At 41.7% G+C, this 25385-nt stretch overlaps 3 protein-coding genes across 4 annotated transcripts; all 3 read left to right on the plus strand.

Annotated features, from left to right (window-relative positions):
- Positions 1 to 159: 159 nt before the first annotated feature.
- Positions 160 to 15059, plus strand: slc27a4 (solute carrier family 27 member 4). The gene is made up of 14 exons (XM_080047076.1): positions 160 to 512; positions 1928 to 2089; positions 4785 to 4995; positions 5563 to 5746; positions 7867 to 8025; positions 9471 to 9540; positions 9717 to 9808; positions 10165 to 10274; positions 10876 to 11085; positions 11461 to 11587; positions 11962 to 12099; positions 12204 to 12368; positions 13078 to 13224; positions 13440 to 15059. The coding sequence occupies exons 2-14, from the start codon at positions 1929 to 1931 to the stop codon at positions 13595 to 13597; spliced, it is 1932 nt and encodes a 643-aa protein (XP_079903202.1). The 5' UTR covers positions 160 to 512; position 1928; the 3' UTR covers positions 13598 to 15059.
- A 4737-nt stretch (positions 15060 to 19796) lies between these two features.
- ptgdsa (prostaglandin D2 synthase a) lies at positions 19797 to 23241 on the plus strand. 2 transcript variants are annotated; one of them, XM_080047119.1, is made up of 8 exons: positions 19797 to 19922; positions 20048 to 20173; positions 21813 to 21952; positions 22103 to 22179; positions 22291 to 22401; positions 22516 to 22617; positions 22707 to 22738; positions 22855 to 23241. In XM_080047119.1, exons 2-7 carry the CDS (start codon positions 20078 to 20080, stop codon positions 22736 to 22738), a joined length of 558 nt encoding a protein of 185 aa, XP_079903245.1. In that variant the 5' UTR covers positions 19797 to 19922; positions 20048 to 20077; the 3' UTR covers positions 22855 to 23241. The 2 variants fall into 2 exon arrangements, with proteins under 2 accessions (XP_079903245.1, XP_079903244.1); XM_080047118.1 differs by lacking the exon at positions 19797 to 19922 and having other exon boundaries at positions 19984 to 20173.
- A 546-nt stretch (positions 23242 to 23787) lies between these two features.
- On the plus strand, positions 23788 to 25125 carry LOC307265055 (protein AMBP-like; the record flags this gene model as incomplete). Its single annotated transcript, XM_080046624.1, has 6 exons — positions 23788 to 23910; positions 24024 to 24160; positions 24251 to 24327; positions 24468 to 24587; positions 24719 to 24820; positions 25010 to 25125. The coding sequence occupies 6 exons, from the start codon at positions 23788 to 23790 to the stop codon at positions 25063 to 25065; spliced, it is 615 nt and encodes a 204-aa protein (XP_079902750.1). The 3' UTR covers positions 25066 to 25125.
- Positions 25126 to 25385: the final 260 nt, after the last annotated feature.

The raw sequence follows: 25385 nt of genomic DNA on the forward strand, positions 1-25385 counted from the left end.
GGGATGTTCAAACAGCCGCCGCCCTTGATTGGCCCAGGCGCCCGTCAGTCAGCGGTAAATTCCTGACACACTGATGGGATGCTGACGGCGGTGGGCGGGCTCAGCTAAGAAAATTATAAGGTCATTTGAATTACGCATGCTAGCTGGGCTTATCGGCCACAATGAACCCAGAAATTATATGAATGATTGTGACAACGTACGGATGATGATCGACGGGGCAAAGTCCACGCGAACAGCCAGGCTAATTTGACGGCCCGACCTGCCGTCAGAGGAGAAAGCAGCAGCAGCAGCTCGTTGTAGTATTAACAGCAGGAGGGGATCCCGGTGCGTGTGGCTGTCTGTCTCTCTGGGTTTCTGTGAGCCTCTGTCAAGCCAAGCAAGCGAGCGGCGCTGGTGGTGGTGAGCAGCGGAGGGGGCGAACCGGGAAGCTAGCTGTTTAAGCCGATCAAGGCGGAATTGCGTCTGGAATATCTGCGCACCTACATGATCTAACGGTGTGAACAACGTGCAAGGTATGTAAGCGAAATAACCGATGACCATCATCTGCCACAGCCCGCCCCGAGCTGACTGTGCGCCCACGCGATGCCCCACTTCTTCACGGATGGGTCCGGTTTTTATTTTGGCTAGGAGAAAGGGGAAAAGAAAGAGCCCTGCGATGACTATTGTCCTCTGTCAACCTTGTGAGCGCGGTCGACCCCGTTGACGACGTGAAGGTGGCGCGACACACTTTAATATCAGGCAACTCTCGGTCCATGAAAGGTAATTTATGTGAACGAACGTGGAGTGCATATTCAGCGTGCCTGTCTCCGTCCAGAGAGATAGAGGCTGCTGCAGCTGCTGTCACACTGTCCATCCGCTCCCCCCCTTCAAAGCCGATGCGCGCTATAGTCTGCGCATCTTGCTCTCCCCCCAGGCGCGCCCGTTACCATGATAACCTGCATCAGGTTGGCCCATTCTGTCAATGGGTTGCCCGATAAATATTCTCCAACAACGAGTAACAATCGGAGGCCCTGGCCCCGTCCGACAGCGCACATGGCACGGTTAGTGAGGCGTAGTCTGACTAACGGTGGGTTGAGCCTCACTACCATGTCCACATCCACTACCGCAATATGATGCTCAGCGCTTTTTAAATTTCCGGGCGTAGTAGCAACAGAGCATGATGAAGCTGTTTCTCTTGCTGTGAAGTGGCTCATATGTGTTTCTTTCTCTCCCTTCGTGTGCCAAATGCTATCACGTCGATCCTTTGGACATTTGCACAGTAATGTAATTTAGAGATGTTTAAAACAGCAGCAGCTACTTGCTATGATAACAGCCAAATAGCCACATGCAGGGAGACAGCTTTTCGAATCTGGTCAGCATCTCTAGGCGCTTAAAAAAATGGCTGATCTGTCATATCTTCCCAAACATAACAACCTTGTAGTGTTTTTTTCTTCTTCAACGTGGACTAATGAATAGATAATAAGCGGTCATGTAAACCCTACCCTTAACTGCTTTAGGATCATCTTCCAAGCTATCTGTTGGCACTGAACACCAATGTCAACACATGCTTCCCCATCCCCATGCTGCCCAGCTGTCACTGTAGACTGTTAACTTTGAAATAGGGTGTCCTCAAGGTCTCTGTGGCCTTGGGCTTTATATTCAACTGCAAGAGAAAAGCATATTAATTTTCTCTGTTTTCGAAATTCTGCCAATTTGAGATTGTATGCTCATGCGTGTGGTTCTTTGTAAAACTAAAATGTTTGTGTGTGTTGTTTTTTCATGCTTATTAGGGCATACAGATTGAATTACGTGCAGTACAAGAGTGCTAACTAACATGATTTATCCCATTGCAACCTTTCCCCAGTGAGCTGATGTTTGGTCTGAAGCGTTGGTGATTAGTTGCCAGCCATTATCTGCATGTCTTTCATACGTGCGTGCATTCTTTCAGGATGATGCGTCTAGCGTGTTGCACAGCCCTGCTGTTTGTGCTGAGGCTGCTGGTGGGCTTGCCTTGGTACCAGGTTGTCCCGGCCATCTCCATCTTCTACCTGGGAAGCGGAGGATGGAGATTCCTGCAGATCTTTGCCAAAACAATCGGCCGAGACTTACAGTAAGCACGGAGAGGGTGTGTGGGTGTATGTTTGTGTTTGTTTTAATACCTCCAGTGGCAATGATGACTGAGAAAAGTCAACCACAATATTTGTACCTGGGCTGTTTTTCCTTTTGCCAGCCGACAGAGTGAAAAGCAATCATTTTGCTCTCTCTCTGCTGTGAAAGGGAGCAACAGCTGGAGTGCAAAACATGCAGTTTTGAAGTTATTTTTGACAGGGATGTTTTTTTTTTGTTTTTTTTTTGCTCCACACTCATGAACACAAGACCTGAAGTGAAACGAATAGTGCTGACTTTCTGCTTAAATTGTTAACATCCAGATGCAGTGAACGGCATTCAAACTGTCATGGTGTCACTGCACTGCATTAAAGTCCTTTTACAAGCAATAAAATAGTTTTATGACCTACAGTGTTCATTCAATATGGATGTGTGAGCAGGCAGCTAAAAGTCCCTCTATTGTATCCATTGCACAGCCAAAACAATAGGACGTGTCACTGCTTAAATGCTTACAGGTGTCTCATCCAAAACAATCCAAATAATTTTTCCTGAAGATAGCTCAATGAAGATTATTCATACCTTGTACATAACTAAATACAAATCTGACATGTCTTGCCATGTGTCATTTGTAAGTGTGAATTGGACCACAGACAATATTGAAAACATTAGTGAAGGCAGGGCTATAAATCAGAATTGCCATCATATCACCTCGACTCCTAACTCATTATCTCATCTGATGAAGTAACAATACTGACTCAATGGTCCACAGTAGTGTTATCTTAGGTAAATATTAAAAGCAAACGGCAATTCATGTTTCATACAAACTTCCCTCAAAATGAGTACATTTTAGGGGGTGCCCTTAGCTCAGTTGGGCCCAGCAGCAGACCCGGGTTAGATTCCCGCCCGCGGTCGTCCTCTGCATGTCACTCCCCTCTCTGCCCCATTTCACCTCTGTCTCTCTGCACTATCAATAAAGCATAAAAATGCCAAAAAAAATCTTAAAAACAAAATAATAATTGGTACATTTTTGAAATGACACTTTAGAAATTGCAATAATGCCTGTGTCATTATTGAATTTGAGTTTTCGCTCGTTACTGTACTTACTATTTCGTACATAGAAGGAACGTAAGCATTCAAAATGTTCTGACTTCATTGGCATTGCGTCACAAGACCCGAGGCTCTTCCTTCCTCTTTCAGCGTTCTTTTTCGCAACTGGCTGCATATTCCTGTCGTACGTCTTTTGAAATGTGGAATATTTTCAAAGGACAATGGAGAGGTTCAGGGAGGTACGGATCTTTTCAACTGTCTTACCTAAAGTCAATATTTACATTTGGGGGTTACCATGGTAATGGGCTTCCTCAAAAGCTTGAGTAATGGTAAAACAGGAAATTGTAAAAGACAAGCTTTTATGACCTCAGTTAGAAATATGTGACTAACCAGAATTGAGATAAAGACACAGTTTCCAAGACTACATACTAAAGACATTTTCTGTTTAACCATAACATAGTCCTATAACCTACCTATGCTCCAGCTACCTACCTGGGTGCACCCGCTCAGAAGCAAACGCCTCACTATAAGTAAAGTTCTGATAATGTTGGAGTGATTTAGCTCCGAGTATAGACCATGTCTGAAGCCTCAAGGTTAAAACTTCACTATATCTGACCCAGTCAAAGCATGCCTTTTCCACAGTGACTGATAACTTCCTATTGTGTAAGATACCGTGACAAGGCTTAGGTGTACTCTGAAGGACACACCATGAATCACATCTTAATGCCTTTGTAAGCTAAACCAAACCATCCAGTATCTCTACATTTATGTCCCTGCAAATTCTAGTTGTTTTTACTGGGTGCCTTTTTGTTGTTGTTAATGGTGCAGTGCAGTTTGTTTCCTATATGAAACCTCACCAATGAACCTGAAAGAAAATTCCAGCTCTTCAAATCAGAGGATTTAATAATATGAGACTTGTTATTCAGTTCAATTCAATGACCTTTGCTTCAACTCGAGAGACACTGACGTAGCCCTCATTTACAGTGATGAGCATGAGGTAACGCACAATAAACAAGGATAACGTATAACAAACTAAGATAACAGAGATAAAAAAAATTAAAAGTTAAAATCAGGATAAAATGTAAGTGTGAACTCATCCCATGCGTCATGTTAACAAATATAATCACCTTCACGATATAGCCATGAAGTAACTTGGCCCAATAGATTTTTATGATGCTTCAGTAATTACTCATGGCTCAGGATAATGCCCACTATCTGTAACCTGTATTTCTATTTACTGTAGGTGTACTTTGACCTTTTGATCCCAGCCCTTTGTCATAATGTTTTATGCCTGACCGTTGTTTTGCACAATATAGCTCACAGACTGTTTTGGTATGCTAATATCAAATGAAGTTTAATGATATTATAAGTGGATTTGTTCATCGTATCCCTCATAGCTACACATTATGCACACAGACCTTTTAATCAAAGAATATCCTATGTTTTTAGTTTGATTTCTCACAATGCATGCTCTTTACATACATCTTACTACATTTAAAAAAAATCAACAGCAGAGAAGTAAGCATTGCAAGGGCCTTGTAGGTGAGATGGCAGGCCCTTTACATTGAAGGGAAAAGTCTTTTTCCAGGAAGACTTCTTTTAACTGCCCTATTTTTCCCCTTTTGTAATACTATTTTCTCTTGCTCTTTCAGTGCGGCAGGTGTGTTGTTGCGGGTAAAGCTGAATGTCAGACGCCACCTCAAACAGAAGAACACCGTTCCTAAGATCTTTGCTGAAACAGTGGCACGCCACGGGGACAAAACGGCGCTGATATTCGAGGGAACCGGGGAGAAGTGGACCTTTAAACAGTTGGACGAATACTCCAACAGAGTGGCTAACATGCTGCTGGAACGGGGTTTCAGGGTAAGAAATACAAGACAAAATATCCTATAAACACCTCTGTGGCAAAACTTTAACACATGTTGGTCAAACCTTTTGGGTACAAATGTCTTTATTCAAACCAAATCCTCAAATCACATGAAATCCAACTTTTATTTATGTAGCGCTTTACTAAGCAGAACTGAATACTCTCAATTGTTAAAACTCTCTCAGATATTATTTCCTTTCAGGAGGACGGGTGATATGGCCCTTTTCTTAAAGAGAGACTCTTATTAAAGGTGCTACGAGGAGCTTTTTAATATTTATGAAACGATCCAATTTTTCCTCTGAGGATCATACATTATATGTAAAGGCAAACAAGACTATAAGTGCAAAGAATACTATTTTTATATAGTTTTCTTAAGGCCTTTGTCATGCGTGCGCTAACCCAGGAACTACAGCTGGCGTTGTAAAAACACTATCGCTTTTGTCCATAGGGGGTGCAAGAATTCACACAAACTGAAAGTTCCTCAGAGCACCTTTTAAATAAACATAAACTTCAGTCAGTTGATGGCATGCCCCTCCTTTTGCTGTTTCTCTGTCTCTCTTCAGGAAGGCGATGTCGTGGCACTTTTCATGGAGAACAGGTCTGAGTATGTGGGCCTCTGGCTGGGCATGGCCAAGATTGGAGTGGAGGCCGCTCTGATCAACTTCAATTTGAGACTGGAGGCCCTGGTCCACTGCGTCACCATCTCCAATGCCAAGGCTGTGGTGTTCGGCTCGGAGGTGACTGATGGTAAGAGCAGGGAGGATTGAAGGAGGCAGGGCAGACATAAGTGTTGAGAAGCATCTGAGGGATATGTGGCATATTTTGTTTTTGTTGTTTGTCGACATAGGCTGCTTTCCAAATTGCATACTTTTTTTCCTTCTATTCTACATACTTCATCTGACCATAACAATAATCTAGTTAGCATGCAGTAGGCATACAATTGGGACATACTTATTTATTTCATCATAACATTGCACCTTGATCTTGCCTCTATCTTTAATATTTGTCGCATCCCCCGGTTGTTTTCATACGAAGGCTACGCACTGGATGTTTTCAACACTAAAAACTCGGCCGGAAGAATTGGGACATCCTTAATCTTTTTTTTACCATACTAAATAGCAGAAACTATGGGTATTGGAAACACAGGGGATATTCAAGATTATTGCCAGAAATGTGAAGTTTGCCTTAGTGAGCTTTGCAAATCTGCACAGTTGTATGCAGTTTGCTCACGAGTGTTGTTGTGCTTCCATTGTGATGAGAGTGAGAGGTAAGTGGTGCGGAGAGAAAGCACCAGAGGTCATTAAAGATAAATGGCTTTTGGAGTGCAGGTGTCTCTTCAATATATCAACGAAATGGAGCTGTAAATGGCGGATGGATGGATGGATGGATGGATGGATGCAAAGAAGTAATGAAGGGAATGAGGGAAGTTGGGAAATGCTGCTGTCGTCAGTCTGCAGTGTCCAAGGTTTTTTTTTAAGAAGAGAATTGACTGATAAACATGGAACTAAAACTGATAAAGAGACTTGACTCTTATGGACCAAAACTAAACCAGCAACACAACTGATGTCTTTAATAAATGAGCAATATTCTAAAAAAATCAATCTCTTGTTTTAATAATGAGTTTTTTTTGTGTAGCACCTTTTCAAGAGCAGATGTCACTAAGTGCTTCACAAATGAAACAAACAAGTAAATAAAAGAACAGAGCAGCAGATATTAAATGCAAACTTCAACTATAATACATCAACCAGGAAGAAGAAAGAGGAGACAAGGGAAGTCAAAGCGAGTCTGAAAAGGGATGGGTCTTAAGCTGATTATTTTAAATTTCCACATATTTTAAAGATCTTAAATCCAATGGGAGTGAGTTAATTTTGCAGCAGCATCTGTAAGGGATAGTAATCACAGCATATGAAATAATTTAACATCTATATCTATACTTATCACTTAATACTGGGTTAAACCTTAGATCTGAGGTACATTAACAAAGTAGTTGCCTTGTAGCGTCTTTTCAACATGCCATAATGAGGGTTTTAAACGAGCTATTACATGATCTCGTGTGTTGGAGTATTTTTAAAGGCATTTAAATAGAATGAAATACCTGTTCTAATTTCTAATCCATTAATTTGCAGTGTATTATGAACCATGCCAGACTTTAGAGGCACTAATAAGCATAAAATGCAGCAGCTCAGTGGAATGGTCAGACATAAATAAGGGATCTATTTCAATCTCCTCCTGGCCCTCTTTTGGGTCCCTGCCCAATCTGAAAAGCCCTGATCTCAACAGCTCTAAAGAGTGAATGTGTTCTGAGCTGTTCACCCTGGGATGGATTGATGGAACAGTCTTTATATTTCATCCTGGACTTGCCATGTGCTCGATGCTTTTTAAGTAAATTGGAAAAACGCAGACTCTTTGCTGAGCAGGCCGAAGCCAAGCCAGCAACATGACACAAGGCTTTTTGAAATTAGGCTCCACTGTAGTGTTTTTATGGATCTGTAGGATGAGGGCAAGGGGGCTTATGAGAGCTGTTTTTAAATGTTTTGTTTCCCGTCATCTGTGTGCTTTGCTCCCTGCTACTTATTGATTTTTTTCTTGCCCTTTTTGTCACACTACACTTCCTCTTTCCCTCTCCTGTTACACCCCCCCCCCCACCACCTTCCACCTGACATCCCAAGTTATTTGAACCTGCTCTGTTCTCTTTATTACCCTGCCCCCCTACATCCTATCTTCCTTCCACCACCTTTCCCTTCCTCCCTAATGCAAATGGCTTGTGGCACTTAAAATGCTGTACCTCATGAAGTCCTTCTCTTGCAATTTGGGATAGTGAAATCAATCGGGATTAACTGTAATGTGTTTTCTTCCGGCTCTCATAGCGGTGTCGGAGGTCCACAGCTCAATGGGGAATGCGGTGCAGATGCTTTGCTGTGGAGACCTGGACCCGGAGCGAGTCCCTAGGGGAACCGAGTGCCTAGAGCCCCTGCTGGCTGCTGCGCCGACTCATCTGCCTAGCCGGCCACTACGCTGCTTCACCGGTGAGAAACAACATGATGCACATCACACCTCTCATCATAACCATAGTAGATCAGGGTTAACCAACAATGATGATGGTTTTAAAATGAGTGGATTTGAACAAAAAAGCAGTTGTACAGATGCTCTTGGTGTTCATCTGAAGTTATATTTTCTGCCGTGTAATAATAGATCAACAACCAAAAGAATTCAAAACCTGACCAAAGCAATATGGCAATTTCATGAAAGTAGTTTTAAAAAAATAAAGATCCTTTCATTTACAACACTTACAGGAGCATTTGTTGGCTATGAAACAACAATGCAACATAAACAACAAGTTGAATGTATAAAGAAGGAATACATTTACATTTACTGATCTGTGACTTCTGGCAGCATAGACCATTTGACAATAATCAGCAATGACTCAGTCAAATCAGTGTCATCACTCAATCATATGGATTGTCTGGTGTCAGAGCCACACAGAAATATTTTGATATTTGGTTCATGATATTAAATTCATATTGTTTATGAGGTTTAGTTTATGATGCTGCTAAGCAAAATTAGAGAAATTATTTTTAACCACATTTGCTGTGTTATAATTATTGTGAATTACTGATGACTCATCCCCAGGGATTATAAGGGTTGCTTGTTTCTAAGGCAACCTGTACACACAGTACATGGGTCGAAGCTAAAACAAATTTGTAAGCCTGTAAAACCTGTAAGGTTTTTGCAATCTGTACAGAATACCACACCCTCCATCATTAGAGCCATAGTTCAGATAAGGACAACTAAGTAGTAGTACTTAGAACAAGAACAGATCATTCAGTTAGCGTCTCATATTTTTTTATTCCATCCATCAGTTAGCTCTTATTCAGACACATGAACCTTGTCCCACTTGCTTCACTCCCTTTTGCTCTTGAACACCACATACAATCAGTAACAGCCACACAGGCTGTTGGAGCCATATAACCTAGGACCTTTGGTCATTTTTAGATGGCAAAATGTGTCTCTGGTGATCCTGACTGATAGCAACCATACTACATTGGGATCGAGATCTGCCAGCAGACATTAAAAGGTGATAAGAGATGATACAGTGTGTTTTGTAGAGTCCATGTAAACGAGTACACCTTGTGCACTATGATGCTGCTGAGAGTACATGCATAGATCCCAAACAGCTGATTTGCTTTTGCCAAACAGCACAGTGAAGGGGTTTGAGGTTTGTGAATCGAGGAAGCAAACAGCCACCATCATCCAGTTATCTAGTAAAATCAGCCAAACACAGGAGGTCAGTTATGATGCCTAGAACCTCTAAACTGGATGTGGATTCAAGACCTTCAGTCTGAACAGGACCTCGCTGTGTAACTGCTCGTAAGCATTGCTTACATATTGCTCTGTATCCCTGAGAAAAGGGGACTTTTTGTTATTAGTTGTGGATATGCATATTTCTCACTCTCAATCGGTCTTGTTTCAGATCGCCTGTTCTACATCTACACGTCAGGAACCACTGGAATGCCTAAAGCTGCTATTGTTGTGCATAGCAGGTAGGAATGAGCTAATAAACAAACACACAACCGAAATGCAACTGCCTGCTTTTTTCAACCATGTAGCTTTTGTGTGTAGTGCAAACACTGTTCAAAAGAGAGGATGAGAAATTCGTAAAACTTGCTGGTTTTCTTTTGACCTTTTTTTACTTTCTCCTCTTGCCCCTGTTCTATAGGTACTACCGCATGGCAGCGTTGGTATATTATGGCTTTAAGATGACATCCGATGATGTGTTGTATGACTGTCTTCCACTCTACCACTCTGCAGGTAAAACTGAAACTGTGTGTTGTAAATGATTAGAACTAAAGTTAAAATATGCAACTTTTTCTCAAATCAAGCCAATCGCCAACAAACTGTATTTTTTAATTATTCCTTGCACATTTAGTTTAAGTTTCCTTGGCTTCTTCTTTTGACAAAATATGTTGTATGAACAAAAAAATCAAAGATGTTCAAATAAATGAATGGTATAAACGTGCAAAATCTGGTAGAATATGTGCTGTTAAAAAATTATAATAATAAGTTGCATGTTGTTGCTTTTAAATTATACGTGTTTTTATATTTCCATACTGAGGCTAGCATTCAGTGACCCTGACAAGTGACGACTCATGGTTCTATGTTTGCAGGTAACATTGTGGGAGTGGGCCAGTGTATATTACACGGCATGACTGTAGTCATCAGGAAGAAGTTCTCAGCCTCGCGTTTCTGGGACGACTGTGTCAAATACAACTGCACTGTAAGCATGATGTGGATTACAAGGCACTGCAGTAGATCTTTAGTGGGAAGAGTAGCACACCACAATCTCACAGTGTTGCTTAACAGACACCCGATCTGTCCCTTTCTATAAAAATAAACTCAAGACTTAAAGGTGGAGTCAGCAATTCTGGAGAATGTTTGTTGTCAAAATCACTTTTTGACAAAATCCGTGAATATCTCCTCATGATCTGCTACCTTTTTCGAACTGTGTGCGTTTAAAAAAAACAAAAACAGTTATCTACACAGCGTATGCTGTAAACTGGTATGTAAAGAAAGGGGCCCTACTGTAGCTAGCAAAATGCCTGTTTACAGAGCCTAGGCTTTATAGGAACACTGGATTTTTTCCCCAGCATATTCACACTACAGACGGGTAAAAAATGGTGATGAGATATTCTCTGATTTTGACGAAAAATTACTGCACAATCACTGGCTCTACCTTTTTTAATGTTATTCCCCTAGTTGATCTCTTTCAATCCCCTTTTACTTTACTGTGCACTTGCTTTTACATCAGTAATTAGTCTATTATTATCTCTATTCTCTCTCACCACTACCCCCCCTCCCCCTTTCACTCTCTCCTCCAGATTGTGCAGTACATTGGCGAGATCTGCCGATACCTGCTGAACCAGCCCGTCCGCGACACGGAGAAACAGCATCGGGTGCGCATGGCTCTGGGCAACGGCCTGCGCCAGTCCATATGGGAGGAGTTCATGAACCGCTTCAACATCCCACAGATCGCAGAGTTCTACGGAGCCACCGAGTGCAACTGCAGCCTGGGCAACTTCGGTAACCAGGTGAGTGCAAAATGCTCACCCTGGAACAACAGCTGGTGTAGTAAAAACACTACAGCTTTTGTCCAAAGGGGGTGCAGGAATTAACAAAAACTGAAAGTTCCTCAGAGCACCTTTTAACAATATGTTCAAAGGCTTTTCTTTCCTGTCCTAACAGGAACAACAACATAATTTTTTTTTAAATACAGAGTACTTGACATGAAGAGGATTTTTCTTTTCATTTTAAGTACTCGATATTTCTGAAATGTTTTCCTGTATTGGTGGTTCATCATCGGTATAACACTTTTTGGCTGGTTGCTACTGGTCTACCTGTCTTTCAGTCTCCTAACCACACTGAAAGCTTTTTGGTTGTTTAATACAGTATGTTTTGGTCTTCAGGTTGGAGCGTGTGGCTTCAACAGCCAGATCCTGCCCTACGTCTACCCCATCCGACTGGTGAAGGTTGACGAAGAGAGCATGGAACTCATCAGGGATTCCTATGGCGTCTGTATTCCCTGTAAACCTGGTAGGTATACAGCATAGCCTCATTCAACATTACACGTGTAGCCATTGAAGCTATTTCTCCAAACGCCGTGTACATGTATCAGAAGGTGCCACCCTGGGCAGCCTGCAGTGTTTTTTTTTTCAAATTTGAATGTCCAAATTTAGCGGTGGAGTAAGTGTGTTAAACGCTCAGCTCATTGGTTAATAGGCTAACAACAAAAGGCTATAACAAACCCTCCTCAAAATGATTGAGAAGTATTGTTTTATATACTCATGTGTTTAGAAGCCCAAATAATCCACGTTGTGTGTTTTTAAAATAGTATTTTCTTTTATTATTATCAATGCCAGAATGCACATTTATACATTTTTCTGTTCTCTCTTTGTGTGTTTCTCTAGGCGAGCCTGGCCAGCTTGTCGGCAGGATCATACAGAATGACCCTCTTCGGAGGTTTGACGGTTACGTCAACCAATCGGCAACTAGCAAGAAGATATCTCATAGTGTCTTCAAAAAGGGAGACACTGCCTATCTCTCTGGTAAGTAACTCACACACACACACACTCACACAACAACACACACATATTGAGTTATTAGCTGTATGCCCCGCTGACTGATTAATGAAATACGATCCTCTCACCAGGTGATGTGTTGATCATGGACGAGTACGGCCACATGTACTTCAAGGACCGAACAGGAGACACTTTCCGCTGGAAAGGAGAGAACGTCTCCACGACCGAGGTGGAGGGAACTCTCAGCAGGCTGCTAGACATGAAAGATGTCGTTGTCTATGGAGTGGAAGTACCAGGTAAAGTCTCTCAATATACATTCTTTTGAATATTTGATCAAAAGGTCCCATCCTTCAATATGATTTTGGTTGGGAGCTGTGCAAACGTGGGCACAAATAACAATGTCTGATGCCTGTGTGAATAGATAAGTGCAGACTATAAGTTTGAAATGAAGCATACAGTGTTTGATAATATAGTTATCGCACCGTGTACCATTTGGAAATGTCGTCGCTCATAAAGCTGAGCTGCAGTCGAGGCTCTGCAAACAGAGTGACACCAAATGCCAATCACAGTTGCTTTCCAGTCGCTGCGATTAGATTAGATAACTTTAAGAATACCCACAGGCGGGACACTAGTTTGGCCTTCACACTGACAAATAACAGGAGATACACAGGTCAGACAGAACACAGCAGACATATTAATGAAAGAAATGTCCTGCAGCTTGTTAATGCACAAAGAACACACATTAAAATGTATTAATACAATGAATTAGGTATATTATAGGTTGATGTAAATCACCAGTGCCAGACAGGTTTCAACTACTATATTAAGTTGGAAGTGTTTATTTTGATACTTTGCAGTACGAGAGGACAGGAGAGGGGCACAAGTGAGACATTGTGTAAAGACATAAGGATTGTTCTGTAAAGCATTCATGGCCTTTCTGCACAAGCATCTGTATGACAGTAAATTCACAGGATTCAACCAGTGTGTGTGTCTATCCGTGTACAGGAGCTGAGGGAAAGGCCGGGATGGCAGCCATAGCTGATCCGACTCACTCCACCGACCTGGAGAAGTTTGTTAAGGACATGGAGAAGGCGCTCCCTCCTTACTCCAGACCGGTATTCCTCCGCTTCCTTCCGGAGGTCAACAAGACAGGTAAAATGCTCTTTATGTAAAATAATCAATAAAAAAACCTTTAGATTTCTGCAGTATTAAAATAAATGCTGTGCTAATCGAAATAACTTTTGAAAGACCTGTGAATTTGACAACATTTGATTGAATAGTGATGTGTTTTGGCCTTTTCCTGAAACCAGTTATACTGAAACTACCATAATTAATACCTACATAATCTCTCTCCGTCTCTTTCTCAGGAACGTTTAAGTTTCAGAAGACAGATTTGCGCCGGGAGAGCTTCGACCCCAGCACGGTGACAGACAAACTGTATTTCCTGGATTCCAGCAGAGCGCGCTATGTGCAGCTGGATGACGAGTTGTACCGCACCATACAGTTAGGGAAATGCAAATTGTGATGAGCAGGCTGAGCACTACATGCACACACACACACACACACACACACACACACGAAAACAAACACATATTTACAGATCCCAAAATTAAGACTGTATTGTGTGACCAGGCTAAAAGAATGCAGGACCCCCCCCCCCATATACAAAAATGCATATAAAGTAACGTAATAATAGCCATACACACTCCATGCACCCAGACTCAAATGCAAACGCATTTACTCATACACTCGCGTGAATGCATATTGTATTCCCAAAACCACTTCGCTCTTTAAAAATAATCCCTTAAAAACGTATTATGCACACCACACACACACTCAGCACCACTCCATCCATCCCTCCCTCCTGCAATCGCCAACTCCTCTCGCTACCTCAGCAAAGAAAAAACAGAGAGAGGCACAATACCTAGCAACCAGGTCTATTCGGTAACTCGAAACCACCCTTCATAGTAACACAATCCCTGGCCACACAGAGGCCTCAAACAACTACGCCTGTCCATCCTGCTCCATCAAACCAGATGTGTTGATGGGAGGGATGCTGAGTACAGGCTGCTTGGCAACCAGAATGCACTGACTTGAAACTACAGATTAACCACAAGACATTAACGATGCTGAGGAGGAACATGGATACTAGTATAAAAAGTGTGTGGGACAAACGGAGGGGCCCACCACGGCCTAAACTGTTTCTCGGTTTGTTTGTTTTTTGTCTGCGGGATTGTTTTGTGAAAGACTTGAGCCTCTACCGTATTCGACTTCACCTGCACAATTAGCCAGCAGTGACAACCTGTGTGACAACTACTACAGCTTTATGAAAACTCTTTGAAAGTATTTTTCCCCCGACCCTCTCCGCTCTCCTTGTCTTCATTTCCACCCTTTGCTCCACAGAGCTGGAGATGAAGAAAGGTCACCAAGGTATTTTTTTTTTCTTTTTCTTTTTTTTGTTGTTTGGAACAATGTAAGGATGTGAGGAATGTCGGAAAAACCTTTGACAGGCAACCCATGGTTCCAGAAGTTAATTTAGACCAGTGGTTGAAGCTAGGAAAGATTCACTAAAGTGCAATAGGGCTCCGGCGTTTCACAGTGCAATAATCAGCCGCACCAAATTAGCGCTGATATAAAACAAAGCTTTGTATTTAAAATATGTCTCCATCACACCAAATCTATTTTGTTGTGTGTAGTGTTTGTTTACATATTTAAGAAAATATGAAAGTTTTAGTCATTTGTGTTATGTATATTGATTATTATTTTTGTTTTTTTGCTCTATGTGTATCAAAATCCATGATTCAGTCACTCTTGGAGTCCACAGAAATGGAGCTGCCGTAGGCATTTTATATCAGCTGCTGGAACACAAAAAGTCAAGTGATCTGACCGATTCAACCTTGGGCTAAAAATACATGGAGCTGTTCACATACTGAGCTGACACCTGTGTGTGTGTGTGTGTGTGTGTGTGTGTGTGTGTGTGTGTGTGTGTGTGTGTGTGTGTGTGTGTGTGTGTGTGTGTGTGTGTGTGTGTGTGTGTGTGTGTGTGTGTGTGTGTGTGTGTGTGTGTGTGTGTGTGTGTGTGTGTGTGTGTGTGTGTGTGTGTGTGTGTGTGTGTGTGTGTGTGTGTGTGTGTGTGTGTGTGTGTGTGTGTGTGTGTGTGTGTGTGTGTGTGTGTGTGTGTGTGTGTGTGTGTGTGTGTGTGTGTGTGTGTGTGTGTGTGTGTGTGTGTGTGTGTGTGTGTGTGTGTGGCCGTATTGTGCAGGTTTTGTCCTATAAGGTAAACAAATCCTAGGGTGTGTGTGTGTGTGATTCTTGAGAACCGAAAGATCCAAAAAAAATCAAAGGCTAAGTCCGGTTTTACGGAGTGGGGGTTGGGGAGGATTAGAAGAAAAAGAAAATGTGCTTTGTCATCTATGTTTAGTCTGTGGTTTGCAGTAGCTGTTATCAAAAAGGTTCTAGCAGCATGAATGAGCATCATCGTCAACCACCAAGCAGAGCACTGTGCCTTACTGTGAGTTCACCTTCCAGATTCACAGGCCCTGGCCCACACATTGGATCTCATATGGTTCCACTTTGTTGGAATTGATCTTTACCATCATCCCATTTGTCTTGTCTCCCAATGTCCGGTTATGTCAAAGCTGAGAACTTTGTATTTTATTCTGAAAATCACCTGCTACGAATCCATGGCGACCAGCGCCTTCATCCTGCCAGGTGCAGGAGGAGTTTGTGTCGACCCTCTCAAATGGGGCAAGAGTCCAAAATTGTACCAGGCTGCCGTCATAGTATTATCAAGCACTCTATTCTCCTCTAACGCCACTACTATTTGACCCCCCCCCCCCCCCCACACACACACACACACACACACTTTGACTTCATAGTCCTAACTGTAACTTTAATTTGTCTTATTCATTACCTGTTTGTCTCTTGGGTTATCTTTATAGATACTGTTCTTTCCATTTTCCCTGCACCTCCTTTACTTAAAGCCTTTAACATCCTTCTGCCAAGCAGCCCCAGTCGTTCGCATTCATCCATCTCCAAACCCTGTCCCTCTTTTCTTCTCTCTCTCTCCCCTCTCTCTGTTCGTTGCTCTTCATCCTTTTTGAGCCCACGACTCCGATGGACCCTCACCGTCGCGTAGGCTACCCATCCTCTAAAAAAAATGTCTGCTTCATCTCGCTGTGCCCCTGTTGATTCAGACAATGGAATACATTTCGGATATATCATAAATTGCAATTTTTGTCTAGTTTATTTGACTAAAGGACTTTTTTTAGGTTGTTCAGGAGGTCAGGTGACATGAAACTCCAAACTGCACACTCCAAATATTTTTTTCGAAAGCATGTGTGTGCGTAGTCTTCTATTACCCCTGTACATTTTGTTCTTAGGTCACCTACACTGCAGCCCAGGATGGCCGTTGTGTAACGAGTCATTTAAAGATTGGCTGCAGTGTGGGGGACTTATTATTCTTATATGAGTTTTACTGTGGCAATGCTATGGCTACTTTGTACTCCTGGGACTGATTCTCAATCCGTTCAAACAGCTTTTTTTTAATTTATTTTTAGTTCACGCTCTAAGTCCTACTGACTAACCTTGACGGCCGCAGTCTGCTGTCGGTGATCGTCAAAGTTTCCCTCACTAAATATTTTCCCTATTTTGGGATCAAATAAAATATCGAAAGAGCTGTTTGACATTGAGAGATTCATCCCTGCCTCCTCTGTGGTCTTAGTTCAAAGAGTCTCTTCTCTCACTTGTGTTTATTCTTTAATGATGAGTGTGAAATGTTCTCATGAATGTCTGAAGACAAAAGAAAAATGAGAGACCAACAACAATGATGATGTTGTAAAATGACGTTTTGATTTACGTATCGAAGGGAACACAGTCGGGCTGTCATGATGCTTGGGACTGAAGGATTGCACTCGTCAAACCCAAGACTGAACAGCCCACCACGACAAAGCACTCTGAATAAGATGTTTCCATTTTTTTTAATGAGTTTAAATTATTATTATTATGATTATTATTTGAAGAACACTGTTAATTATACGTTGATTGTTTTGCTGGCAAATGTGTTTGCTTTGTTTTTATTTGCTTGAAATCTGAGCGTTGTGATTTCTCGTGTAAAAAAAGGGGGGGGGGGGGATTCATGCATGAGTGTAAGACAATCGGATGGCAGTCATTTTTTTCTACCTTTTTATAACCAGGCACTAGGAAACAGCCGGGGAGCAACCTTTTCTATATTACGTTGGTTGAAGTCTATAGGTGCTGATTTAAAATGCCCCAGCTAATAAAATATTGTTTTGAAAAGTAGATGGCAAACAAACCAGATACTGTTGGATGTAAAACCCTACAGAGCTGATGGGGGCCTGCAGGATGTGTGTTAGAGTTTTGGTCATACTCCTTGCTGTAGTTTGGTCTGGCTATGCGAGACTAGGGTTTTGGAGACACCTGTTTGACCAGGAGAGGGCGCTGTGTGCTCACCAGGGCGTCCTATCTCAAGCTTCCATGCCATCATTTTATCATTCTGCTTTTAGATGAGCAATGAAAAGGACCTAATGACTTCAACCGAAACTACTGTAGATTTATAACCCAAATTTAATGAAATGAAACCAATTAATATCCCTCATCGTCTTAACTGAAAGATGTTCAGGTCCTCATATTTTTACAATATAATGTAACTGATAACATCGATACAAGAACAGCCCCCCTAACACACACACTCTTTAAAACTCAAGTCAATGGGATGATGTGAATATCTGTTCATTTAACTGAGCTCTAAAGTGAACCAATTCAGTGAGAAAGCCTGAGAGGCAGCAAACTGTCCCCAGTCTTCAGCTCATACTGAGATGAGTCCAGATACCCATACCCTGTCTGATTTGGGGGGAAAAAGTCACCTTTAAAAGTCATGGTTCAGTTTGTGATTATGTGGAGCACATCTCACTCCCAGCGCACGGTATGGACTAGAAACCCTGGCTGAATAATTGCATGCCTCTGATAAACATATACTTTTTCTTCTGTTTTTCCCCTCCGGAACATCAAACTATGCTAGAGAAGGAAACATTTATGTACACGTCTGCCTATCTGTCTGAAAGTTTTTATTTTATGGTCTCAATGCACAGGCAACAGCGCTCAGTTTGTGCAGACTGTGTAGGGAAGGTGTGCTGTGTGTGTGTGTGTGTGTGTGTGTGTGTGTGTGTGTGTGTGTGTGTGTGTGTGTTTGACCCGCACATACACTGATGTCCTCTTGGAACCCTGAAGGCTAGCTGTATACTTCATGCATTTCAAGAAAATGAGATAAAAGCAGCGCTGCAAATGGAAAATCATTATTAATAAAACATTTAAAAAAATATTTAAATTGTTCGCCAGGGCTCTGATGGTTGTATCACTTTCTTGGAGTTGAGCACATGTCATTGATGCTTGATTGCTGTGTGTAGCTAGTCTAGATTTGACAAACTGTAAAACATTTTGGCTACATAGCAAACAAGGTCTACACTAACAGCAAGGCCATTTACCCTAATCCCTAGTTGATGTTTTTCAACCAAACATTGGGTTAAGCAGTTCATTTTGGGTCACACTCTGGTGGATGATTCCTGTGACTTCCATGACAACTTAGGTAAAAGATCAAACGAAAAATGTAAAAAATGCAGTAGTCTTTTAAGGCTAAATTATAAATTCATAAGATGTCAGTAGTACCATAGACTGTATTTCAAAAAGGTCAGTCCCAATGATCTTATATGAGTACAATGATATACAGTATATACTTTGAGGGAATCTCTAATCCATTACTACATGTTATAACCCTCCATGTTTTTTGTAAAGGAAACAGAAATGAAATGAGTATATTCATCTAATCTCTTCACTGTTGGCACACAGCATCAGTGCCCTTTTTAAGCCATGTCAAGCTGACGAAAAAAATTTAAATTGTCTTCACTCATTTGTTCCCGTTTGGCAAAAAAAGTTAAGACAGAAATATTGAGACAGAGGAAAGTGAAACGGGAGCTTAAAAGTTTAGTTTCAAAATGAGTCTGTGAGACTCCTCTTTCCACAGAAAGGTACAAGTGGTTTCTCTTGTCATGACATGAGCGATGATTAAGACCATAGCTATTTCAAACTGTAATTGTGCAAACTTGCCTCGTTTGATGAGCAAAAATCAAGCCAAGGTGAGAACGGTATTCTTCGTAGCTATGGTGGAAAAGTAGGCCTACTTGCACTTTACCTCTATAGTTACTATACTTTAAAGATTTTACATACAAAACATATAATCAATCCTCTAAAAGATGAGTCGACGTATGGTTTTAAATTAAACCACCCAACAGTTATTCATATAAATACAACATTAAAGTACCACTTGTAATGCATCAGTAATAAGGATCCAAAAATATTATAATGCAACTGACAGGACACATGTTGCACAGTGAAGGTTTTTACTTTGGATATTTAAAGTAAAATGTTGTTGCTATTGCCTCTGTACATTTAAGTATACTTCTTCATGCAGAACTTGTACTTTGTAATAGAGGATTTATATGGTGGGGCATTGCTGCTTTTGCTTGAGTGAATGCCTCTACTCTATACAAAATGAACTCTAGAAGAAGGCCTCAGATGCTAAACTCACTGATCCCTCTATACTCTCCTTCTTCCTGGTGTAATTTTCAATGTGGGACAAAATCATGTGTGCCTGGGCTTGTGAGGACAACACAGCACATGAGGTTCAGCTGATCGCTAAGAGACCACAAGCACGTTATATCCCGGCACTTATGGGAAGTGGAGTCTAGGGGTTGAGGGGTTGTTTTGGAACCACACATCCTTCAACACTTGGCCACTGTTCCCTGATCCCTCGCCCATGATTGGCTGACAACCAGGTGGGTGGATTTCCAAAGAAAAGCAAACATTGCCACAGTGGTTTGCCACTCTGTACCTGGCTGTACACTGCCTGTACAGTTTACTTTGGGCTCAGTTCCGATACCCTCTCTCAACCTTTTTTCAGACCGTCCAGCTTCCTTCTCTCCACGCAGCCATGAGGACCGCTGTGGGTGCTGTTGTCATGGTGATGGTGTGCTTGATGATGGCCCATGCGGACGTAAAGCCCCAGAGAGATTTCAACCTGCAGAGGGTAAGACAGACAGACAGACAGACAGACAGACACATACATTCAGCTGTTTGTAATGTGTTTTTGAGCATGACGTTATTTGAATGAGTTCCTGCTCTCATTATTGTCTGTCTAGTGACTCCACTGGTGAGGGAACGCTGTGTCCTGTGTAGGGCCCATCTGTTTGTAAATGTCCACGTCAGAGTGAGAACACGTCCACATGTCCCATATGAGTGAGAGACTGTGTGTAAAGATCCTGTGAGTGGGTAGTCAAGGTTGAAAAACAGCTATTCAAGGGGGTGACCCAAAACAAACAAAGTATGGCTTCACGTCTCGCCTCAGAACAAATTGTTAATTTTGGATCCTTGTTTCCGGTTGTCCTCACACAGGAGAGGTTGAGAGAGGTCAGTTTGACATTTCCCATGGCCATGGTAAATGCATCATGAGAAAATGTCAACAAAAAAAAGAGTTAAAGAAGAAGTATATCTTCATTTGTTTCCTGTGGCTGATTCGATAGCCAACCGGATTTATCCCAGAAGCAGTTCCCTATGGTGGGACTGTGCCATATTTATCAAATGTAATTTACTTGCCAATCTGACGTGGGTTAAGGCTACATTTAAATATGAAGCAACACCCGGCCGGAAACTATCGCTGTAATTTCCTCTTTTAAGTTCTCTCCTTACATTTTCCACGTCAAAGTCTAAAGCAGCTCAAAGGAAGTGCAGTGGCTGGTCAACATTTGTTTCTCGCTTGCATAGAACAGCATGCAGACTCTCTCATGCAGTTCAGTCAGAATTCAACATGAACACTGCCTCTATCAAGTCACTGATTTAAAGGTTCTATGTACAGACATGAGGAAACACTGTGGTTAGCAGCAGTTTTTGCTACAAGGTTCAAACACAGCTCACTTGTTTTCCCAATGGGGCTGATTTGCTGGGAAAAAAATACATGTATGCATTACACCCGGGTTCCATTCAGAAAAGGTTCTTTTCTCCATGCCTTTACTTAGTTTCAAAATATGGCTTAATGATTATGGAGGAGTAAGTCTGGTGATATTCAATAACAGTATTATTTCTATACAATCTTGTTAAAAAAACGCAATTGAATTAATTCTACAAATACTATTTAATTTAACCAAAGACTGATGAAACATGGGCTACACAGTTACAGTACGATGAACAAGGGTTATTGATTTGGAGTCGATCCCACATGCACTTTACCGCTTCCTCAAATACACACTAGGGCACCAAAGCTGCCTGAAGAGAATAGTCCCCAACCACTATTTATAACCTTAGCTGAAAAAAAGAGTAGTCTTGCTGTTTTAGAAAAATTATTACTGAATCTTGTATAAAATAATATGAAACTATATAAAAACTGGACTCGTGCATGTAAATATGTGTTCATTAGGAGCCATTGGGCTTGGGGCTGAGAGCAAATCACAAGGTGGGGAAGTCAGAAAGCTGACCTACACACTGTTGGTTTTGTTGCTTTCCTGGGATGTGTTGACAATGAGTAGCCAGTGAAACATTTTTACAGCATGAGACATTTTAAAAGAAACATGGAAATGTTCTAACCGTACATAAAGAATCGTTAAAATAATAAACGCTTAGAAATGTAAGATCATTGATATGGGTTAAACTTGAGTGCCTTTCTGTGTGTTTAGTTTGCAGGGAAGTGGTACCGGGTGGGCCTGGCCTACGCCTCTCCAAGCTTTGCCCCCTACAGAGACAAAGTGAAGGCCTCCATGGGCATGGTCGCAGCACTGCCCAACGGCAATGTTAACCTCACAATGTGGGACGCCACGTGAGTATGTTTTTGTAAAATGGTTGGCCACAAAAGTGCATGTGCTTCAGTCAGAGAAGGGAGGTAAACAGGCAGATGCAGCTGAGGGGTTTGTGTGGAGAGAAGCATAGAAAAGATAAAGATACATTTTGTTTCTTCCGTGTGCTCCAGACCTTTTGGTTGTCGGACAAAGATGTACCACTATGAGAGAACCAACGTACCTGGGCAGTTCACCTACTTCAGCTCACGTAAGTCTCTTCCAATCTGATTTGTCACCTTCCCAAGATATTTGTTTTTATTTTGTGAGCTGAATTCCAAGTAGCTATTGTCCCTTACCTGTGTGTTGTGTGTTTTGTCAGGCCATAACATGGTGAAGGACATCACAGTGGTGGATACAAACTACACTGACTACGCTTTGGTTCTCAAACACAAGGTTTTTAGCAGAGACTACACACAGGTGGCACTTTATGGTGAGACACACATATTTGTTCACATACACATTTTTACATTACATCTAAACATGAGCTACAGAATCAGTCTTGCTGTTCTGTCTGTCTGTAATGTGTCTCTGTACTTGTTTTCAGGTCGCTCTCACAGCGTCAGAAATCATGTAATTCAGAAGTTTACAGCCTTTTCCCTTTCCCAGGGTTTCCCCAGAGAGTCTATTCTGACTCCACCTCCAGCAGGTAGAGTGTATATGTCCACAAACGTAAAGAAAATACAGACAATGGGGAGAAGCTGAAGTTTGTTAACTCTTGGGTTTTCTGTTTAACAGATAATTGCCCACCATCACCGTCTGGACGTTAAGTGAGTCTATTTTTTTCTAAATATTTTGAAGAACAGGGATACATGTACATTGTATGATTGTGCAAGTGTCCAACAAATCCTCAGTGTAAATATGTTTTTTCCATTACTTCCTGTAGGTGCCCTATTGTACCTGAGACAAGGATAACAGTGTACAAGGATCTCTCTTTCAGCAAAAAATCATCTTCCTGTCTACATAGATCATCATTTACAAATATTGCTGCTGAAATATAATCGTCGTCCTTTTTGACGGAGTGTTTTACATTATCTTCACGGTGCTATTTTCCCCCTAATCACAGAAAATTATATAGAAAAGTATTTTCATAGTGGTTTGTGGTTTTTGCCTGGCATTAAATGGCTTATATAATGTTTATATAAAAGCTGAGCTCCTCAATATAATCGATTTGGACTGTTTCCCTGTGTTGACATAGCAAAATAAACAATATTTACCTCCAGACTGAGTGCAAGAGCATGTTTGAGCGTGGGTGTATCATGTGTAATCTTCACATAGAGTATGAACACCAGGGGGCAGATGCTACACATCAGTTTGTTTCTGGAGTGAACCAGACTGCACAGCTCTCTGATGTGCTACCTAAGGCTAGTTAATGGTTAGCTGTCATACATACAGCTTAAAATGCACAAGTGATTTTCAGGGTACTGTGAAAGACACTATCATGATAAAGACATTATGTGTAAAATAAAATGATGAAAATCCTGACTTTGGCGCCCCATGTGGTAGTTTAGTAAAAGGCACTATGGCAGACAGCCACCAGCCTTTTCCCTATCAGTGGTTAGATTTTGAGATGTATTGATTGTGTTTGTTTGTTTTAGACTCAAATTCTGAAGTCCAGTCATTCATTGATTATATCACTCAACAAACACACAATCACATGGACACACTTTAGTGCACCCATACACATTCAAAGACACAAAGAAACAACCGGAACTTTGCTCTTAAAGCTTTACGTTTTCTGAGTCGATGTGGGAGGGGAATTTACTTAAATCCCAAACAAAAGTTGTGTCAGTTTGTCTGACCCATAGAGGCTGTCAGTATGACTAGAGCGGTGAGTCTTGTGTCTGTGCTGCTGGTCCTTGGCTTGGCCTGGACCCTGAAAGTGACCCCTGTGTTCCCAGAATCTCTCCCCCTGCCACAGGAGAGCTTTGATCTAGGCAGAGTGAGTAACTGAAATACAGGTTTTATTACCTTTTTATAATTCATTTTCCCATTGCATCTTTTATTCATGTTATTTTGATGTTGACTGAATAGTTCTGTGTGCTTTCTTTGCAGTTCATGGGGCAGTGGTACGAGGTGGCAGTGGTTTCCACTTGTCCTTATTACATGCAGCGGAAGAGGGGAAACCCCGTCATTCTTGCACTGGAGCTGCACCATGTAGCCGCGGAGGGTAACTTCACGATGACATCCAGGTCAGACTTGTATGCATTCTAGTACACACCACACAGTGGACAGACACACAATTCAACCTTTTGCGTGTGTGTGTGTGTGCCTGCATGTAGGAATAGCTCATGTGAGCAGACATCCACAAGTTATGCTTTGACCAACACTCCAGGACGATTCTTCCACCATATTGCGAGTAGGTTTCTCCTGATGCCCTTCTCTCCCTGACAATTTTTTTATCTACATCCCTGCACATCAACAATGTCTTAGTAATGTTCAGCTAAAAAGCAGTAGTCCTGCTCCATGCACTGCATTGTATATCAACTTTGTCTGCAGGGTTTGGGGCAGATGTGGATTCTGCAGTGGTTCATACCGACTATGATGAGTATGCAATGATGCTGCTGCAGGGCACAGAGAAACCATCAGGCATTCAAACCACCACAGTCAAGTATTATAGTGAGTGACCATTTCTTAATCCATCAATGGTTTCATTGGTATTATTTTTTGCTAGAAGAAAGATGAGAGGTGGTGTTTTCATTTCATTGATGGATCATCAGGCTGTGTAACGGGAACTCTATCTTCTTTAGGTCGGACTGTGAATGTGAGTGCCACTGCGCTAGACAGCTTCAAAGCGCTGGCCAGACAACATGGAATGAGAGACGAGGCTGTCATCATGAATGTTAACATAGGTGCAGCCCCACTCACACACACACACACACACACACACACACACACACACACACACACACACACACACACACACACACACTTTCAGGAAAAAGCACAGGTGTAACTAACACTGATGATATGCATCAAATTGAGGTGTATCGATAATTGGCATATCTTTTGACATGAATTATATTTTCTATGGTCCTCAGTTGAGTGTCTGACCAGGCCCATCGCTACCCAGCCTGCGGGAAGTGCTTCACACTGAGGATGTGATAAAAAAGGGCATTTCCATACTGAAACCACATATTCGTATTATGAAGACAGATCATTCACCTGTTGTGGATACGTTGTAATGTCTGTCATTTGGACTCTTGTTCCCAAGAGGCTGAAAAGAAATGTGGTGCCACCTGTGGTTTCACTACAAGAGGAGGATGATGGAAATGTCTGACCAGGTCAGAGGTCAATTGACTCGTTGTTTAAAGATAACAGAACTACAGAATTTGTAGCAATTTTGATTTTTATAAAGCATGCAACTGTGAGAGTACAAATACCAAATGTATTAATAAAATAAAAATATGACAATGT

The sequence above is a fragment of the Ammodytes marinus genome, assembly GCF_949987685.1.
Source record: "Ammodytes marinus genome assembly, chromosome: 18".
NCBI classification, from domain to species: Eukaryota; Metazoa; Chordata; class Actinopteri; order Uranoscopiformes; family Ammodytidae; genus Ammodytes; species Ammodytes marinus.

Bases quoted from the DNA above. Each gene is read 5' to 3' on its own strand.
- slc27a4 (XM_080047076.1), top strand. From the start codon at position 1,929: ATGATGCGTCTAGCGTGTTGCACAGCCCTGCTGTTTGTGCTGAGGCTG. The intron at 5,747-7,866 runs GTAAGAGCAGGG...CGGCTCTCATAG, and splicing joins CGGCTCGGAGGTGACTGATG to CGGTGTCGGAGGTCCACAGC. The intron at 8,026-9,470 runs GTGAGAAACAAC...GTCTTGTTTCAG, and splicing joins GCCACTACGCTGCTTCACCG to ATCGCCTGTTCTACATCTAC.
- ptgdsa (XM_080047119.1), top strand. From the start codon at position 20,078: ATGAGGACCGCTGTGGGTGCTGTTGTCATGGTGATGGTGTGCTTGATG. The intron at 21,953-22,102 runs GTGAGTATGTTT...CGTGTGCTCCAG, and splicing joins CTCACAATGTGGGACGCCAC to ACCTTTTGGTTGTCGGACAA. The intron at 22,402-22,515 runs GTGAGACACACA...ACTTGTTTTCAG, and splicing joins CACACAGGTGGCACTTTATG to GTCGCTCTCACAGCGTCAGA.